The sequence below is a fragment of the Cryptomeria japonica genome, chromosome 10, assembly GCF_030272615.1.
Source record: "Cryptomeria japonica chromosome 10, Sugi_1.0, whole genome shotgun sequence".
Taxonomy (NCBI): Eukaryota; Viridiplantae; Streptophyta; class Pinopsida; order Cupressales; family Cupressaceae; genus Cryptomeria; species Cryptomeria japonica.
Window position 1 is genome coordinate 568,069,840 of NC_081414.1, and position 21,362 is coordinate 568,091,201.

General features: G+C 35.6%; 1 protein-coding gene across 1 annotated transcript; it reads right to left on the reverse strand.

The window, feature by feature from the left end:
* Nucleotides 1-18,734: 18,734 nt before the first annotated feature.
* On the reverse strand, nucleotides 18,735-20,894 carry LOC131027732 (pathogenesis-related thaumatin-like protein 3.5). The gene is made up of 2 exons (XM_057957828.2): nucleotides 20,299-20,894; nucleotides 18,735-19,914 (listed from the first exon to the last, which is right to left on the reverse strand). The coding sequence occupies exons 1-2, from the start codon at nucleotides 20,342-20,344 to the stop codon at nucleotides 19,238-19,240; spliced, it is 723 nt and encodes a 240-aa protein (XP_057813811.1). The 5' UTR covers nucleotides 20,345-20,894; the 3' UTR covers nucleotides 18,735-19,237.
* Between the last annotated feature and the right edge of the window lie 468 nt (nucleotides 20,895-21,362).

Consider the following 21,362-nt stretch of genomic DNA (forward strand, 5'->3'; position numbering starts at 1 on the left):
GAGTTCCCATCTGAAATAGTCATATCCCCTGATCTACATCCAATATATGCATCAACTGTGGCAAGCCAAGGTCTTCCCAAAATCACCGGATATCCTCCTAATGTTTCCTTTTGAGATAGGATCATAAATTCTACAGGGTATTCCCAGGAATCCAAAGTAACAACCACATCTTCAATCATACCATCAGGTTGAACTGTAGAGCTGTCAGCAAGTAGTAGGACTGTAGGTGTCGGTCTAAGACTATTGATTTCAAGCCACTGCATTAATTCTCTTGTCATTACATTAATGACTGCCCCTAAATCAACCAAAACATTCTTTATCTGAGTCCCATTGATGACTATATTCACAACAGGACTACCAAGATCAGAATACTTAGAAATTGAAACTTTTCCTAGCATAATATCCGCCAGTTGACCCATTACATGCACTATTTGCGGATCTTTCTTCTTCCTGCCGCGCTTTTTTAGACATGCTTCTGTAAGTGCCTTACTGTATATAGGAACATCTTTTATTGCTTGTAACAATGGGATTTTAATACATACGTTTTAGTTGATCTATAATATCAAAACCTTGCTCCTGTTCTATAAGAACTTCTTTTTCTTGCAATCTATGGGGAAATGGGGGTAGTCTTTGTTGCTGAGGTATTGTGGTTGTTGGGCTAGAGATTTCTTGTTCTTCTTGCATTTTAGTTATAACTGGAGGAGATGGATTAGGCAGAGTTGTCCCCGATATGAGGTGAATATCACTTATAGATAAAGAATAGGTTGGGTATTGATTAGGTTCAGCTGAATAAACTTGTTTTGCTGCTGAGATTTAATATTAGGATTTGGCATTGGCTAAGTGGGCAACTATGTAGGTTTAGGTGGAACAACAATGGTTGCAAGGGGGGGCATTATTGCAGGCAGTTGTGGCTGTTGACTAGGTTGTTGATATCCAGAAGATTGATTAGTCCATGGTTGACTCCCCCTCCATTGAGGAGTAGGTTGCCAATTCCCTTGAAACTGGTGCCCTTGTGCCTGAGGTGGAGACCAATTTCCTTGTGGGTGCTGCCACTGTGGAATTTGACTAGCAAAATGCTGCCCTTGGCCTTGAGGACCATACTAGTTTGGATAACTACCAAAATTTTGAGCATATGGTGATTGCCATTGATTATTTGGTACATAAGAATTTCCACTATAACTAGAAAAAGAAAGTGGATCCGAAGGCATACCTTGTCTTTGGAAATTTGGCCTTCTTTGACCAACATAGAAAACTTGATCATCCTCACCTTGTATTGGCTTGAAGTTAGGAACCTCAAGATTTGCAACCATTTTACATCTGCAGTCCTTTTTTCTTTCCCTACAATGAGGGCAAAATTCTGCAAGAAATGCATCAGCTTCTTCATGCTTCTTCTTAGATGAGAGTGTATCCAACTGAGTAGCCATATTGTTTATGATATCCTCCTTAAAGTCCTTCAACAAATGGCTAATTTTCATTCTAGAAACTCCAGTACTAGATGTTGATGAAGGAACTCCTGCTTTGAAACGCCTATTTTTTTTAGAAGCTGATCTAGAATACTTCTTACAAATTTGTCCTATTTCATTCCATGTAGATTATGTAATGTCACCTCCTCCCATAAGATCCAAAGCATCAATGCATTCATCACTGATTCCCCTTAAAAATATCAGCTTGAGGGAATCTTCATTTAGAGTGCTATGCTTGGACTTTTTGACACCAAACAGAAACCTTTCCAGGTAATCCTTAAGACTCTCATCTTCTTTCTGTGCCATTCTAAAAATATCATCCCCATGGCGATCAGTGCCTCTACAATAGTCTTTATACTTTGCAAGAAACAATTGTTTCATCTCATCCCATGTATTTGATTGTGCTACTACCCAAGCTCATAAACCATCTTAAAGATGATTCTTTCAAAGTGGCAGGAAATATTTTGAGTCTATGGGCATCTGCAGTATAATCAAAACTCCTACAGAGAAAATCAAACTCAAATAGAAATGTGTCTGGATCCTCTGTCACTAATCCATAGAATTTAGGGAGGGAAGAAGCTGGAATGTTCTTGAGATTAGCATTATCATGTTGATCAGATATGGGAAACTCAAATGTTGGGTCCAAAGGTGGGGGTAGATTATTCCCACCAAGAGGTGGGTTTCCTTGCATTGGACTTTTGGGGGGAGTTACTAAATGAAATTCTTCTTCTGGTGGTCCAAAAAGGAAATGAAGGTTGCCTTCAGAAAATTCAGATTCAGGGTGGTTCAATTTCTTTGGGGTTTGATAAAGTTTATCAAAATGATTTATATCTAGGGAATCAATTTTTGCATGATTAGGATGACTGGGTAGAAATCTACCTAGAACATCTCTTCTTCGCCTATGCATGTAGGTTCATAAATTTTTTCGAACAATCAGGTATGCCAAAAAAAACAATTAACTGAAAACTAAAGAGGTAATAACCATAACAGGTTCTTAGTTTGACACCATCCCCGGCAACGGCGCCAAAAATGTTCAACCCAACAATAAGAATAATAACTCTAGTTTAAGTCTCAACCCGAAGTTTGGACATTCACTTTGTAAAGTCACTATTTCCATAGCTAGAGTTCATTTGATTGTCAACTTAGGGACATAATACTTGAAATGGGTCTGCACTATATATGCACTAAGTTCCTTCAATAGCTACCCTACATTACTGCATCAACTAACATCTATGCGGAAAAGATAAGCAAGAATTGAAACTATTGAAAGGCTACAGGAAAATTTTTGCATTAACATAAATTCATTCAAGCAATACTGGCTAAGTTCAATGCTGCCAAACAGGAATTACTATGTTTTGGTTTGGCTGTAGGAACAATCAATGGATCTGCTTCCAATGGCTACAAGAACAGTCAATGCAAGAACGTCTACTGCAGCTAATGAAGAAAACTAATTTTAACAAAGGCACAGGAACACTCACCAAGTGGGCCCCCTTGGATGAGTGCTTCCAGGCTTCCCAAAAACAACTCTAAATGCTCAGAATAAAATATCTTTATTCATTGTTCTTCGGAAGTCATTACATGATTCAAATTCAAAAGAAACTCAAAACACTTGTAACTTTATTTCTAAAATCCTATGCTCTGCTTCTTCTATTTTCTATCTAACCTACGAAAAGAGATAAAGACCTTTATTTAAAAGAAAACAATTACTTCCTACTACACAGATCATGCTGATAAGAAGAGGCGGATAACTTAATCAAGAAAGGAAACAACCAGAGTTAAGTCATTGATAATGTGGATCTAAACCGAATCACAGTCATAACACATTATGGCGGTATTTACAACACTAATGTCTACTTGAGTAAGACATCAGTAAGCATTGTGCAATTACTTTTCCTCTATCATTCCTTACGCTCATCAATATTTCTGTTGATTTGATCTTTCATTCTCCTCCTTGAATAACTCTTTCTGCAACTGGCGTGACAGGGGAGCCTTCCCAGCAGCATCCATTTATTCCTGCAATTTCAAAAGAAAGAACATAGAAGAACATACACATCTATTTTAAATAATCAAAACATCTATTAATTTCACACATGATATTGCCTAAGACAATTCGCATGGCAACAGGAATGAATAACATGGCTGCAGGAACAAACTGGCAAAGGCAAAACATATTTCAATAGGTTCAGGCTAACATCTGAAATACATATAGTCAACTTTTGATACATCATTACTATTATGTAAATCAAAATATGAGAAAAACTTAATAGTTCTGGGGATAAAAATATGCTAATGTCTCAACTCATCATCTCTCACCTTGGCTAGTGTCTAACACTCCCAAGAGAAAGAAGCAAGCCATCTCTCCAGATGAATTCGACTTCAGTCTCTTGATTCCTGCTAAGCCCAAAGGTACAAAGAAGGCCAAGATTTTATCCAAGTTAAAAGTGGATAAGTCAAAGAATAAATATATGTAGAGATGGCAATTCCTCCTCCAGATACAAATTTAGATAAAGTGCAACCCACGAACTATGCCATCAATAGGATTGACCTAGGCAAGCAGACATGTGAAGGAGCAGTGGAATATGCTCAAACATCTTTTGAGTATCTTGTGGCAATGTTTAATAAAGAATAGGTCAAGAAGGATAAATTGAAGAAACAAGTGGATCAACTTACCAATGTTATAATTTAGATAACAATGTCATCAGAGGTAGTTGAGACAGCCACCTCATTAGTGGATGAACAAATTATTAAGCAAGTTGAATATGTCAATTCTCATGGGAGAACAGTTGGTGAGTGGATGGATAGATTTTTGAGTCAAGGGACTCATCTCTTATGTTCAACGGTTACCTTAATGAATAATCTAGAGGAGGTAAAGACTAAGATAGATAAAACTTTGGATCTATTATCAAATGAATTGGAGACATATGAGAAGGACTTCGACTCTTGGTTGAAGTTAGAAGATTTATAATTAGATGTTTTGGTTGACAGTGGAGTACTTCCTTTAAGAGACATGTATATTGAACAAAAGGAGGTACTAGAACATCAAATTAATGTCCTGGAGGCACTTATCAAAGATATGAGAAAAGATCAGAAGGAATATAATGACAAGGGAAAGGACATCATTGAGAAGATATCAGCACTTCCTTGCACCTTCCTCGATGAGAATCAAAAGCCTCTTCACGAAGATGTCATTATCAAAGAATTCAGTTTGCTTGTTGATGAAGAAGGATAAATAGGTGTTCTTGTTATCTTCAATTGATAAGTTAATAGATATCCAAGTTAATCTAGATGATTTAGCCTCTCTTTTGAAAAAGCACAAGAAATGGTACATGAGCCTCTAAGATTCCATCACTTGGGTCAAAGTCATTACAAGCCATACCAAGAGACCTGATGAAGAACAAATGAAGGTTGTTCTATAGAAATTTGAGGAGTTCATGAAACAAGACCAAAATGTGGTGTCTAGTAACACTTAGTATTTTTAATATTTTAGATGTTGGCATTTTTTATGATTGATGTTATGATTGTCATTGATGGACACACACTTGATTTGAGATCACTTTTTGTATGTATGAGTTAAAGCTCAACCGGTATTTGTTCCAACCGATATGATGTTTTATAGTCTTTAGACTATCGGTGTTTTGCAGAAAGTGTTTACCGATCTCAAGCGGTATGAAAACCCCAAGCGGTTCGAGGATCTCAAGCAGTACGAAGGAACGAAGTGGCACAACTCATATTTCCCAGTCTTCATTTTGTCAAACCGGCAACCGGTATTTTTCTTAAACCGGTATTTTGTTTGAACTAGTAATACTCTGTGATGAGTTACCAACCGGCATTTTGTGATGAGTTACCATCCACCGATTGTTTGGCGGTGCTGACACTTTGGCGGTGCATTTGTGTCGTGTTATCAAAAGTGTCCAAATGCATTGAACCTAGGAAATTGTATTGTAATCCTATTGGACCAACATGAAATCAGACTCCTTTATAAGGACATCATGTCTAGGGTTTTAGGTTGTTGCTAGGGTTTAAGCTGGTTGATGAGTTTTTGTAAGTGTTTTTATAGAAGAGAAGTTCAGGTCTGTGAGAAAAGGTAGAGTGTGAATGTGTTGAAGACTGAAGTAATGCTGGAATGCATTAGGAATGAGCTATCAAGGATCTAACCAAGCAATCTATGCTATTTGCTAGATCACTCACTTGTTGATTACTCACATATTCGACAAGTCTGAAGCCCTTAACCGGGTAGGCCCAAAAATCCTTTTGTAAATCCTCCAACAAGGTGGTTCACATCTGTGGATCTAAAATCCTCTAGCAAGGTAGTCTTTAATCGGACTTATCTCCTAACAGAGATTGAGATTCCTAACAGGATCTGTTCTGATAAAGAACATTGTATGACCTTAACCAGTCTGGTTCTTATTGTACAGATAGTTACCTGTGAGTTTCATCTCACCGTGGTTTTTCCCATTTGGGTTTCCACATCAAAATCTCTTGTGTTATGGTGATTGTGCTTCTGTGGGTGAATGCATTATTTGCTATTTGGTTTGCATGTGTGCTAACCGGTTTGTTTGCTAAATTGTTTTACCGGTTTACTGCTAGACTAGTAAAGTGTTTAAGTACAGTAATTTTTTGCATACTAATTTACCCCTCCCCCCCCTCTTAGTATTCATCATTAGAAGTCGTACATGCATTTTTCTAATAAGACTTTGACACCTCAAGTATCATTTTGTATTTTAAGTGTTTACATCTAGAGTGTGCATGAGTTCTAAGTCAAATATGATTCTTCTTTGATTTAGTCATAGTTTTTCCCAGATTATCTCATCGCACCTCACCTATATATATGAGGTTACTTATTGTAATTTTTAAAAATCTTTAAGATATATGCAACAAAACTCTATCGAAGTGAAGAACAAATTGAAACTTTGAGTTCATATTGTTGTTTTTCAAATTTGATCAAATAAGAGAAAATCTTTGGCATTCAGACTTTATGTTGGATACATCGTGTTTTATGGTGAGAGTGTTCTTACGTCATTCTTGTTATAAATTCTTATTTTTATTAAGTAAAGGTGTTGTGGAAAGATATTACATTAAACAGTAGAAATAAGTGTAGATTTGTGGACTATGTGTCATATTTCAGCTCTTGTTAAATAGAATTAGTAATTAGCTAAGAGATAGCATTTTGAAGACTTTGTGCGTCATCTTATTATTTTGAGGAAAAGTTAAGTGAATTATAATAAGATAGCAATTCGAAGACTTTGTGCTTTGTTCTATCATCTTAGTAAGGAGGTTTTGATTCGAAAACTTTGAGCTTCATTTAATTATTTTCAAGAAAAGATTATCAAAAAATTGTAATTAGATATCAAGATAAAGACTTTGTGCTTTAGTTCGATTATCTTAGTTAATATTGTGGGTTACAGAAGAATTTATTTGAAGAAAGGTTCATAGGATAATAGTGACTTGTGAAACTTTGAGCTTAAGCACTATTCTCTCATCCCAGAGAAGCAACAAAGGACTTTGAGCCTTCATGGAAACTTTTCTCCTTTATTTTATATTATTCATTCACATGCTCTAAGTTGTTATTTGTAACTTTGAAAGTGTAAAAAACATTATTGCTCCGCATTGTAAATTCTTTCCTGAAAAAAGATAGGAGAATAACATCTATTCTAAAGAGGGAATAGGATGATGTACCGCCCATGTTTAAATTAGAAATATTTGTGTGAATTGTGTTCTAAATTAAGAGGGTAGTAAATAAAGGGGTAGTAAATAAATTAGGAGAGATTTAATCTCGCATATTGTGGCTGAAACCATAATTTTGTAATTTTTCCTAGTTTACAAAATTTTCACTCAACATGACCCACACACCAAATCATTAAAAAAAATACTTAACAAAAAAATACACTTCTATTACTCACTCTTAACTATCTTTCTACCAAAGGGTTTTTCAAAATACTAAGTGCAACTATAATAACTTTTTTGATCCACACACCAGACACTATGTTATGTTTTGCTAAAGAAATGGAAATAGTTTTGTGTGTAGGGAGGATTTGCCCCTCTTAATCTTATCCATTTTTGAAAAACTTTAGTAGTTTAAAAAAAATATTCAGAGTACTACAATTATTGTTATTTTGGTATATTCAAATTTTGAGTGCATGAGTCTCAAATTTTTCCTCCAAATTTAGGTTTACCTTATTTTAGAAGAAAAAGTGGCCACTTATACCCCCCTTTTTGTTCACCATCTTGTTGCACTTACACTTATATATCAATAATGCATATATATATATATATAAATTTATAATATATATATCAATAGAGTGAGGGAGAGAGAGAGAGAGAGAGAGAGAGAGAGGAGGGTTTTCTATAGGGAAGAGAGGGACAAACGGACAGACAGACAAAGAGAGAGATAAGGTGGGAGGCACAGAGGGAGGGAGAATGAGGGAGAGATTTATCGAGAGAGAGAGAGAGAGAGAGAGAGAGAGAGAGAGAGAGAGAGGTAAGGTGGGAGAGAGAGAGAAATAGAGAGGAAGGGAGGGAATTTTTGATAGAGGTACTACGTAATAGAGAGTTGTCTATGTAGGGTGGGAGGGATAGAGAGAGGCAATGAAGTGTATCTTTATGTGCTTTTGAGAGGAGAAAGAATGTTTAGGGTTCTTGGATGAATTACCTACAATAAAATTTACTTTATTGTTTGTAATATTTAACTTTTGACCTCCCACTCCTACCTGCTTGGACCTTGGAACATTGAATAATCATCTTTCTCATTTATGCATTGTGAAATAAATGGAGACTAAGACTAGGAGAAGGTGAGAAAGAAATAAGAATCAAGTAAAACTAGAGAGGGTGACCAAGAAGAGAGAGAGAGAGAGAGAGAGAGAGAGAGAGAGAGAGAGAGAGAGAGAGAGAGAGAGAGAGAGAGAGAGGTAAGGTGGGAGGGATAAAGTAAGATATAGGTAGACAAATGGCATGAGGGAGAGATAGAACACAGAGAGGTGCTAGAGAGAGAGTGCATAGATTGAGAGGTTGATTGAAGGGGATGAGGAGAGGTGGTTAGAGATACATGTAAGGTGGGTAAGAGAGAGAGAGACCAAGAGGGAGAGTGGGAGGGGAGAGATAGAGAAATATCTAAGTATAGAGGTCTCGGGTTAGGGGAGAGAGAAAAGTACATAAGGAAGGGTATAGAGAGATGTAGATAAGGAGGGAGGGATAAAGTGAAATATAGGTATAGAGAGGGCACAAGGGGAGATAAAGATCTAAGTAGAGAGGGAAAGGGAGAGAGGTAGACAGAAAGGGAGAGGGATAGTAGGATAGTAGGAGAGGACGGAGGTTGGGAGGGAGGGAGCTCAAGATAAAGGTACTAGGTAGAGAGAGGGGGGAGGGAGAGGTTTAGAGATAGAGGGATGATTATTACATTTGAGTAGTTGATGTTAATGGTTGCATTAGTTGATTTTATTTTATTTTAAATTATCTCTATTGCATGTTAGTTAGTGTATTCCTCTAGGGTATTTTGGTGAGCATTACATCTGGTATCAGAGCCTATGTTCATACACTAGGTACTTTGGTTTCATATGGTCCCATTGTGAGTGTTAGCACTTTAGTGTGGGATTGGTCACATGATTATCCCTAGTGGTTGTTTTCTTGCATTTAGCTACCTTAGATTTCATCTTATAGTATTTCTCATCTTGCTTAGACAAGATGCCCGCTAGAGGTAGAGGTTATGGTCGTGGCCATGATCATGGTGAATGTATGGGTACTTGGTGGAATCCTCATCCTGAGGTTTCTGAAGAGTCACACCATGACGAACAGCAACAGGATCAGCATAATGGCGATGTAATTCTGCAGTTGGTTAACATGATTCAAGAGCTTCTCGATCGGTTGGGTCCACGACAGGAAGAGGATCAGGAAGAGGGACCTCATCATGCTAGTCGTTAGGATAGAGAGGTAGATCAGGAGCGAGTGAGGGAACATTTGCGTTCACCTCAGAGGAGAGATGATTCAGTACTTGATCAGTATTAAGTTGCAGCAGGTCATATGAGAGATCTTTTGAGAGCTCATCCTCCTACTTTTGATGGTTCTGGCAGTTGTTTAGAGGTAGAGACTTGGTTGCTTGACATGGGTAGGTATTTTGTCATGCATTTGTATCGTAGTAACACCAAGGTTAGGTGTGCAATTATGCATCTTCAAGAATTTGTTTCCACTTGGTGGCACACAGAGGAGCAGAAACTTTGTTTGGGGATTGCGTCAGTATCATGGGAGTTTTTCTTGGAGCGTTTCCATTCTCATTTTTTGTTCTATCTTTGGAGACAGCGTAGTCCTGACGAGTTTCATAATTTGAGGCAGCAGGACATGACAGTAGAGCAGTATGAGAAGAAATTCTTTGAGCTCAGATAGTATTCTGGATTAGCAAATGATGATGCAATGCTTGTGCAACATTTTATCAGAGGTCTTGACGACTGCATCAATGGTGACGTTCGGGTCCATGAACCCAAGTCTATGGTGGTAGCTGTGGAGAAGGCGTGACTGGTTGAGGAGAAGATATTATCGGGAGGTTCTTCAGGTGTGAGAGGTGATCAGTCGCAGGCTTCAGGACATGCTAGGAGGGATCCTCCTTCATCTAGAGGTGATCAATCATAGTAGAGGGAGAGTTCTCAAGATCGTAATTCTTTCCGCAGGCATAGATCACGTGGTGACAAAGAGTGTAATAGGCAGGGTGATTTTCATTTTCAGGGTTCACAGGCAACATAGAGTTCTCAACATAACTCTAGTGGAGGCAGTTTTCAGTAGCCTAGTGCACCTTTAGTCATTCATGGTTTCACTAGAGGGAGTTGTTTCACTTGTGGTCAGCAAGGACATTATGATGCGAGTTGTCCACAACAGTCTACATAGGTATCTGTTCAGTGACCAGTAGCTTCAGAGCCCACAATTGGCAATGCAGGAAGGTCTCATCGTGTTTTTGCGGCAACAGATCACTGTCGAAGAGAAGTTGGAGAGTCTTCAGGTCATGGTTCAACAACTTTCTTTGGTGACCGTGGACATTTTGTGGCACCTGGAATTGATCCTCAAAGTTTGCGGCATGGTGCAAAGAAGGGTCCAATGCGACCTAAATGATGATTTATCAGCATTTTTCAGTTGATGCAATGTTTTGAGACAGTTATTTTCCTATTTGTTTCAGGCTTCTAGGAGTAAGCCTGGGACAAGGGGGGAGGATGTAGTGTCTCTCCTTGACTCATCCTTTCTTTTGTGCTTCGATAGATTATACTAACTTACTTAGACTATTTTTTATGAGACTTCGACTAGATGTTTATGGATTTATCTATGTTTTAGATGCTTTCTCTATGGATAGTAGACATATTATATTGTGCTTGACATTATGATTACATGTGGATGATGATATTTCTAGACTATTGAGAGGATGGATTATTCTATGATGATCGATGTGTGTTCATTTCTATGTGCATATCATGTTTGTTCTATGACTATTTGATGATATCTTATGATGTACTAACCCTATTTCATGATTATGACTATGCAATGTCTTGATGTTATATTGTGTGACTGTTTGCATGAGTAGAGACAATTTTATATCACTCATTGTGAGCATGATATGTTGTCGCAATTCTCTATCACTTGTCTGTTTATTTCATGTTTTATACAATATTATATATGTTGTTGTATACGTTTTGGTGGCGATAGGTTTGCAAGTACCAGACATCGACCTCACCTGACTTTACAAGTCTGAGCGTGTCTTATCCCAATGTCAAGTTGATCGGAGATGGCATGGGAACCCACCCTATACTCTAGGTTTAAGTTGATTACTCTTGTCAATTTAGAGTCTTGGCGCAAGTCGTGGTTAGTGTGTAACGTTTTCTTGGATTATTTTATGGTGGCTTTCTTTTTGTAGTTTGGTAATTATCATTTAGTTAATTATTAATTAATTGATTAAATTTATTTATATAGTTTAATAATGTTAAATTAAAATAATAGATTAATATAGTTTATAATAATAAATTAAATAAAAAGTTGGTATAAATATTTAAATAATAAAGTGCTATTAATATTAGTATTATGGTTTCCTTGGCTTTATATTTAATTAATGGTTTTATATTACCTTAGTTTATCAAGGATTATTTATTGATTATTATTTATTAATCATTTGTGGAATTTATTTATACTCTTTGATTATTTAATTAATTGGGCTTTCATAATTATTTGTGCCCTTGATTTTATGAGTTGTTTATATTATTATTCTCTTGTTACTCTTTTTGGGTAATTAGTAGATTCTTTCTACCTACCCTATTATTCCATTGGCTATTTTATTGGGCAAGTAAGTTAAATAGTGTTTTATCATTCTTACCTTGGGTTTTGTAATGTTTGGTAAGAAATATATTATTTTGCATTATTCTAATTGGTGGATATTTTTCTATAGTTTATGCTTTGATTTTCTATTTATTGGCTTACTAAGTATTTTGTCGGGTTAGCATTTTCGGGTTTTCTCTTGCAAGTTTGGATTTTTGGTTGAAGATTTGGAGATTGGAGATTTCTTGGCTTGCTTGGATTGTGGATTGCACTTATTCAAAATTTCTTTTCCATTACTTCTATCTTCCAAGTTGGAGAAATCCTCTTCCTAAGAATTTTATTTTCAGGAAAGATTGTCTACATTATGTTTTCAGGAAAGATTGTCTCCAGGGTTGTTTGGGAGATAAATATTTACTTAATATAGTTTTGGATAAATAATATTTCATAGAATGAATATAATATATAGTTTATAATATAGTTTGGGGAAAATATATTTGTCTAAATATTTTGTTTGTCATGAATGTTCGGGTCTGCTTTGCTACGTTTGTGCATTTTGCTTCCTTGGATATGATTCTTGTTGGGTTTGAAGGCTAGGCTTTGGATTCTAGAAGTTGTTTGGTTTCTTAGTTGGCTAGGAGCTTTATATTTGGTTTCCTGTGAGTTTTCATGGCTAGAAATTGTTTGGAGTAATTATTTCTGAGTTGAATTTTGCCTCTATGAGTTTATTTTGAGTGTGGAATTTATTATTCTTAGTTTCGTATTGGATTTGTGTCCCTTTTAGTTGTTTTTTTGGGACTTAAACTTATTTGTCTGATTTTATTTTCCAAGTCGCAATTTTATCTTCCGTTTTCTGAGTTTTTTGGTCTCGAGTACAAATGCGCTAAAACAGAGAACATATGCGCTACTTTATTTAACATATGTGTCAGACATTTAAACATATGTGCTAATTTGTCGAATGTATACGCTAAATGATTGAACATATGTGTTGTAAGATTGGATATATGTGCTGAATAATTAGACATGTGGGCTAAAGGATTGTATAAATGCGCTAATCTATAGTGTAAATGCGCCACTCTGTTAGTTGAGTCAGTTTGCCAGTTTTAGTTCATTTTCCATATTTATGTTCTTGGTTTCCGGAATCTATAGGTTGTTTACTGATACCTGAGATGTTTCAGGTATGTCTCATTGATTGATTGTTGGTTATTTTGATTACTTGGTTTATGTATGTGATTATCTTGTAGTCGGGCTCATTTATTGGATTCTTGTATGATGATTTCAGTTGGATTGATTTGGATACCTTGGTGAGTTAGGTCTTGTATTGTTGTGAGCCCATGGATATGTTGAAGTATTTTATGTTGTTACCCTAAGGTCTAGGTGCATGCAAAGGAAAGAGTGGGCTTCTAAGTGAGTGATTGGGATCACATGGAGTAGATAGCCAAGTCCATCTGGGGTCTATATTACCAAGTATCTCACTAGGAGTTTTCAAATGTAAAAGTGATAACTTAATTAATAATACTTGGGCTTGGGTAAAATAGTTCATCTTAATAAGATAAGAATATAACTAATCCCCTTTACCTTACCCAGTGGTGGTTGACCGGGATAGGATTGGGAAGGCCTTGGTAACCCAGGTAAGCTAATCTCCCTCCCTCCATAAAGGTTGAAATGGCTCCACATGTACATTTGGTACATCTGAGACTGGTACCCACATGTTGCATGTGATGACACTCTTGCTCCCTACACGGAGGACCTAGCACCTTGAGTTCTGCTTGGTTGTGTTGCCTCTGGAGGGTTCTGTGTTTGGAAGGGTTTGTGTTGATCGTTTTCATTTGTTTATCTTATGTTGCTTTGCATCCTTGTTATGTTGGTCTTTCCTTTGGTTTTTGGGTGTCAGCCTAGATCTAGAGTATGTATGGGATCTTGTGTCATCTCCTAGCATGGGGGGTGGACCGGTGGTTCCTTTAGTTCCACATAGTCGGTTGGTTGAATGTCTTCTTCCATTGGTATTTTCTTCATTGAATTCTCTTACATGGATGTGGATATCTTGTCTTCTCATCTTTGGATGGATTCTTGTAGCAGATTGAAGTAAATGATTATATGGCAATGTATGTATTGATTCACGATGCAATTGTAATTGTAAATAGAACTATGATCCTTGTGGTGAAGGATATTGTATTCATATGTGTTCAGAGGATTGATGATGTAGCTTGTGATCTTGGTTCATTAATGGAATTTGATTTATAATATGCTTATAGTCTTATGTGATGTTAAAAATATGATAGATTATCTTATGATTAGGTATGATGATAGAAATGCATAAATAATTGGGAGTAGGAACATTTGGTATTGGCATTTTAAAATGAACTAAGAGGGAATGGTTAGTAAGCTTAGTAGATGGATATAATCATGCTATAGAGTAGTGCATGGTAATGTATGCATTGAAGGAATAAATTATGTTAGGAACTAGTATGCATTTAGACTATGGTGGTGTTTGTGTTATCATGCTTATAATGTTATTTTTTATGGTTAGTTTAAGTGAATTTGACGTAACTCTGTGGGGTGATGAAATCCCCAGTCAAAGATACCCCTCACTACTAAAAATAAAAAGTGGGTGTCGTTATCACCTTTCCCTCTCTCCCAAGACCCCAAAGGCAGGTAGAAAGGTACTTAATGCAACATTAGGTCCACCCAAGACACAAAAAAGTTCATTTTCCCTTAATTATCGCAATGTGTGATTTATTCTATTCATAAGCCAGATTCATGTCAATTTTAAAGCCCAAACTGAGGTATGAGATACGCATGTGCATGTCTATTTTAAAACACCAAAGTGAAGTGTGAGATCATGCATGTCAATTTTAAACCCAAGATCAATTTTAAGCACCAAGTTGAAGTGTGAGAGCATGCATGTCAATTTTAACCAGATTTGTTTTAAGCACCAAGTTGAAGTGTGAAAGCATGCATGTCAATTTTAACCAGATTTTTTTCAAGCACCAAGCTGAAGTATGAAAGCATGCATGTCAATTTTAACTAGATTTGTTTTAAGCACCAAGCTAAAGTGTGAAAGCATGCATGTCAATTTTAAACCTAAAATCCAAAAGTGATTTAACCATAAAGGATCCTTCAATTAAATTGTTAGTGGTTTCCACAACAATCTAGGATGATCAAGCCTTCTCTGTAATTTCACCATGCTCTGCAAACAGGGAATTAGTAACCAGAAAACACACAAAAAACCCAGAAAACGGAAAGCCAAACTACCTATTTGAATGAATGTGTGATTCTAATAGAGTAAATGCATAATAATGTCTAAGTGATTGTGTTATGATGAGTAAGCGAATGCATAAAAAATGGCAGATCAAATGTGTGACACTGACAGAGAAAATGCCTGAAAATGACAAGGCGAATGCATGACAGATAAACAAACAATTTTAAAAAAATCTACAAAAAGCCCAAACTTCACCAGAAACTTGCAAAACAGACTGTGAGGCCCTAGTCAGATCTCTCATCAACCATTCTATATTAAGAAAGTCATATTTCACTCTGTATGATAGGACTAGGCTGTTGTTTCCGTCAATAAGGAAATAATAAGGAAATCATGAATCCCTATTCTAGCAATTCAAACCTAAACCAATGAAATAGATGCATAATAGAATCAAATTAAACAATATAAAACTCCCTATTCTGCATCATAGCTTCCATTGTTCTTCTCTTCTTCGTGGTATGATGGCTCTCGGATATTACACTGGCAACCTGCAAATGGTCACACAAAGATTCGAAGTTCATGATCGTATCGTGATTGTTGAAAATGGAGAATTGATGCTGGATTTATAGATTTTTGGGTGAGATTGATTGAGAGGTGGAACAGATTGATCAAGAGGTGGAACTCAGGAGAGCTCACATGTTGGTCGATAGTTGAACTGCTAATATGGAGGTGGAATAGAATTGATTGAATAGTTAATTGAGTTAACTGATTGAGAAAAAAGCTCATTGAAAGATGAAAAAGAATGATTGGAGGATAATTAAAGAATGACAAAGAAAGCTTTATTTAGAAAAAGGTAATTAGAAGACAGAAAAAGAGTGATTGGAGGAAATTAAAGAAATGATGTAATTAATCAATTAATTGAAATAATCAATTAAAATAGATGGAATAGTTAATTGAGATGACTGATTGAATGTTTTTTGGAAAAAAGCAAAGTGGAAGATAGAAATAGAGATTGAAAAGATAATTGATTTAATTAATTAATTAATTTAGCATGTGCTTGCACTTTTACTTGGATTTTCAATTTAATCTTTGCATGAGATTTAATTCAAATATTGAATTTATTTTAACTTCAATTTGTTATTTGAATATATTTAGAAATTGACTTTGATTTTCAATTTGATTTTTGAAATCATGCTCATGTATTTGAAATTGGAAGAAATTGGAAGGATGTGAATTTAATTAAATAATAAAGATTATTTAAATTAAAGGAATTAAATCATAATTAATTAAGTAATAAATATTTAATTAATATTAGAAAAGGGTTAAATGATTAAATGATGAGAAATAGAAATTGAGAATGAATTTATTTAAATAATAAAGATTATTTAAATTGAGGGATTAATAATCACAATTAATTAAATAACAAATATTAAATTAACATTAAAAAATGGTTTAAATGGTTAAACGATGATAGAATTGAAATTGAAATGATTAGTAAGATTATGAAGAAATATGAATTTAGAAGAATAAGATTAATTAGCTTAAATTTTAAATAATTAAAGAATTATTTAATTAATTGGATGAATAATTAGTACATGATCAATGAGACATTTTTAGGTATATATGTGTGTGTATGTGTGTGTGTGTGTGTGTGTGTGTGTGTACATACATATATATGTACATATAGATATATGTACATATATATGTATGTGTACATACATATATATGTACATATAGATATATGTACATATATATGTATGTACACACACACACACACACACACAGAGAGCTATATATATATACATATATGTATGTATATATATACATATATGTATGTACATACATACATATATATGTATATATATATATATACATATATATGTATACATATATATATATATATGTATACACATATATATGTATATATATACATATACATATACATATATGTATGTATACACATATATGTATATATATACATATACATATACATATATGTATGTATACACATATATGTATATGTATATATATACATATGTGTATGTATATGTATATCTGTGTGTGTGTGTGTGTGTGTGTGTGTTCTAATATAGAACGATAAAAACTACAGTAGAATAGCCGCTTGGATCTATTTCCCAAATCCAATTTCACAAAAGTAGGAATATAATAAAGAATTTACGATATGAAGCAGGCACCAACCTACCATAGACACCAATTCCCAATTACATTTGTAGGCATTAACCTAGCTAAGACACCAATTTTGTACTTCAAGATCTGAGTACCAACTCAATATGTGAGAATCCAATCCCACAAAAATTACAAGAGATATGGAACATAACTCTCAATTGCAATAGAATGTGAAACCCAACACTTTGACAATGGAACTTTAAGCACACATTATGTTCTTGAGCAACAAACCTTAGAAGCATGGTGCAAATGCTCTTAAACAACTCTAAATAAGATAGTCAGTTAGGAACAACTCAAACCAAAGTATAATGATAACATTAAGAGAGTTATCCAGCATAGGTTGCCAATCTGGAACTCAAATGCTCAAACAGGTCATGTTAGAAGCAATTACATTTAATTCTCATTGATCTGATAGCATCTTAGACATTATACCTTTCATACCTTTGACACACCTTTAACATTAATGACAACATATGTTCAATAGTTTTTGCTTGCTAAAATAAGATTATAGAATCAAAAGTTGTATCTTAACAAAATGGTATGCTTTCTAATCTTTATGTTCTTAATATTTAGGAAGAAACCTTTCCAAGTTATATAGTCAATGACCTAGCAAATAATGTGCCTAGCATAGTGTGCTCCTCCTAGCAAATGAGGAGAAGTTTTTGCTTAATAAAATAAGATTATAGAAGTTAAAAGTTGTTTCACCAAATGATATTCACTCTAACCTTTAGATTGTTAAGATTTTGGAATAAATCTTTCCAATTTATATAGTCAATGACCTAGCAAATAATGATGTAAACCCCAAATAATCCCTGGGGAGTTGACCAATTTCTCCTTACTTTTGGTTTAAATGGCCCTTAATAATCTCCATTGGTTTTATGGACAACCCTTCATGGGTCTTAGGGGAAAAGATTTCATCAATTGGAGGATTGTTTAAAAGAAAAAAGCTTTACTCAAAATGAAAAATATTAGTGCAAAATGATATGAAAGTCTTAAGATAAGAAGGGGTCAATCATAAAAAAAAATCTTGGCCCCATTTTCCTAGAGATCTAGTCTATACATTTAAAATGTTATGTAAACTAGTTCCATTAATGCTATGCTATTTTTTATATGTTATTATAATTCAAAAGTAGTGATATTCTACATCCACATTCATATATTAAAAAATTATCAATTTAATTAAGTTGTAGTTAAGAAAAAATTACAATAATTTAATGTGAATAAATAACAAAAAAAATCTAAAACATAAATTTGATAATCATTCATGGTGTGACCTTAAATTGAAAATATATTTTTTATAGAAATCTAATAACTCACAACTTTAATTAAAAATATCACACATTTAATGTAGTATAATAATAAATCTTAATATCACAACTTTAAAAATAATAACTCACAACTTTAAAAATAATTATTAAAAATATCACACATTTAATGTAGTATAATAATAAATCTTAATATGGACAAATAATTAAGAATCACAAAATGTGATCTTAAATTTTGATGGAAAAAAATCATACATAATTGAATCGAGAAATCTTCATACAATCAATCATAAAATGTGGAAATCTCATAAATTTGAAAAGTAATTTGTTGCATTGAAAGATATATAATAAAAACAGACAAGTTGTATTGGCAAGTCTTTTATATGAGAAAAACTTAACACCGACCATACATATGCAAACAGTAGTAACCAGGCATAAAACAAATTACATACATAGTACTCTGTGTGGTACTCAACTTTTTCCAAATGGAGTGTTCTAATAGCACCAGACCAACGGACGCGACCATCAAATAATACACTGTTTTATTTTAAATAAAAATAAAATCAAACGGAAGCTCTGAATCTCGCTCAAATTGCACACAGTGGTTTATCTAAAATCAAATAAATAAAATGCACAAAACAGCTATGGATTCCTCAGGGATCTCGATCTATCCCAAAATTATTAATCATTTGAATGAAATGCCCACCAAGCCCAGCCCCGAGATCCACACCCAACTAAACTTAACAGACAAAACACCGTACTATACAAATAAATTAATGGGTGCCATTGGCCCTGAAAAATATTTACAGGGAATCCAAAGACGGGTTGTCAAGCAAATATCTGTAGAATCAACTGGAGGGGCAGAAAGTGATGGTGTAATCGGCATTACTACAAGTGAAAGTACTGGTAGCATCATCATAAGCATAGCTATAAGCTGTAGGGCAAGCACTCTTAAACACCTGCGAGTACTTACTGGGCGAACAAGTTTGGGGGCTCCCATGATCACCAGTACAACAATACTCAGGGGTACTGAAAGCAGCACAGGCGCTCTTACAGGCAATAACCTGTCCATTACTGGTAACACTAAGCTCGGCCGGGCAGCTGGTCCTCAGATCGCTAACACACCCGGCCGTTCGGCAGTCACCGGTCCCTCCGACGGCGGCGATGGAGAGCGGAACATTATAACCGTCCACAAGACTAACGTCATAGAAATCCTTATCGCCCAATGTGAACTCCGCCAGAGAAACCGGCGGTGCGCCGCCGGCCTGAGCGCAGTTCAGGACGTTTCCACAGTCACCCGTTATGCAGGAGCCTTTACCCGAGGCGTCGAAACTACAGTCCGTTCGGCCCCAGAAACGACCAGACCAACCAGACGAAGCAGTGAGCGGAACGGACTGACCCGGTGCCAGGGTGAACCCGCCCTCTCCCAGAACGGAGCTCCCGCTGCCGGACAATGTCCCGGGCCAAACCGTGTAAGAGCATTTGTTAACCAGTGTGAAAACCGTTGCGCCTGCGCGGCATGATCCTGCACATTAATCAGACAGTCAGCTTCCGAGTCAAAATTAATAGTAGAAGATCTGATATCAAAAAGAATATGAAGACTATCTCATAGACTATTTAATCTCTCCGACATCAAAAAGAGTATGAAGATAAACTAAAAAATTTCTCTTGATCTCATATACTGTTTAGTCTCGCAGACATAAAAAGAGTCTGAAGATAAACTAAAAGTATTCTCTTGATTTCATAGACTGTTTAGTCTCACCCACATTAAAAAAGAATCCGAAGATAAACTAAAAGTGTTCTCTTGATCTCGTGGACTGTTTAGCCTCCCCGACATCATTATACTCAATCTATCATTCATTCATTCATTTAACTAACTAGCTTGATCAAAGTATTTCATCGACCTTACCAAATAAAACCATCATTCCCAATGTTGCTAGGCGGAGTGAAGCCATGGAGTTGAACCGCTCGGAGAAGAGAATATTACGATCTGCTTAGTGGGTCGCTGAAAACAAGTTTTATCTATGTATGGATCTGAAGGACTCGATTTTCTGAGTTAGATCATCGGCTCTCACCTAATGGATTTGTTTGAGAGGTTTGAAGTGATGGAGGAGTACAAGAAAAATGTGTTCCATTAAATGCCCGTTTTTTGTCTAGTTTAATAGACTGGGCCATTTCAATCCTCCGTGCCCACGACGTGTATATTTGTTTAAGCTCCTTTTCAACGGCTCTTTCGGACCATGACAACTGGCTGTTGGAGATCTACATTTTGTTGGTTACCGGTGGGTGCACCTCGCGTGCCATTGATTATCTGCAAAAGGGAAATAAACACAGAGTGTGTGTGTGTGTGGGATTCACGGGTCACGATGCGTAATTGAAGCCATGAGATTTGGAGATTCTATGGATAAGTGCCAAGTGCTCGCTTTCATTAGTAAAGACAAAGAGATTTTTTAGTGGGGGCCCCAAGCGTTGATCGGTCGAGTAGAGGAGAGTAGTGTAGTTTTGCAGGGACTGATGAATTGAAAGTGAAGGAATTCATTATGATGTCGATGAAATAGTGAGTTGTTAGTCACCGTCCAATCTCAGAATCTGTCTACCTGTTTTCTCCCATGAAGCAATTTTGGTGTGAGGGAGTAAAATAATGTGAAATCGTAGAAAAGGGAGGAAGATTCTTGGCATCCAAGGCATGTGTTATAGGTCAAGTGCATACGTCATTGGGCTCCCCTTCACTAGATTTGGTAAACAGTTAACAGGACGGTGGGTTATTCAAACCTCATACGAAATGGAAATGCATTAAGGAATTTACTGGTTTTAACTCTCTACTCCACCTGATTTATTCCTATCTACTCACAATACCCTAAGAATAAGGAGAATTAATTGTGTGTTTAGGGGTTTGTCATTTATCCCGAGACACATTCCTTTAGGTCAATCTTGGGAAAAGGTTGATTTACTTTTGTTTCTCTACTTTATCTC

Coding starts and splice junctions, on each gene's coding strand:
- LOC131027732 (XM_057957828.2), bottom strand. CDS start 20,344: ATGGCTTCACTCCGCCTAGCAACATTGGGAATGATGGTTTTATTTG. Junction 19,915..20,298: donor GGGAATGATGGTTTTATTTG/GTAAGGTCGATG, acceptor ATTAATGTGCAG/GATCATGCCGCGCAGGCGCA.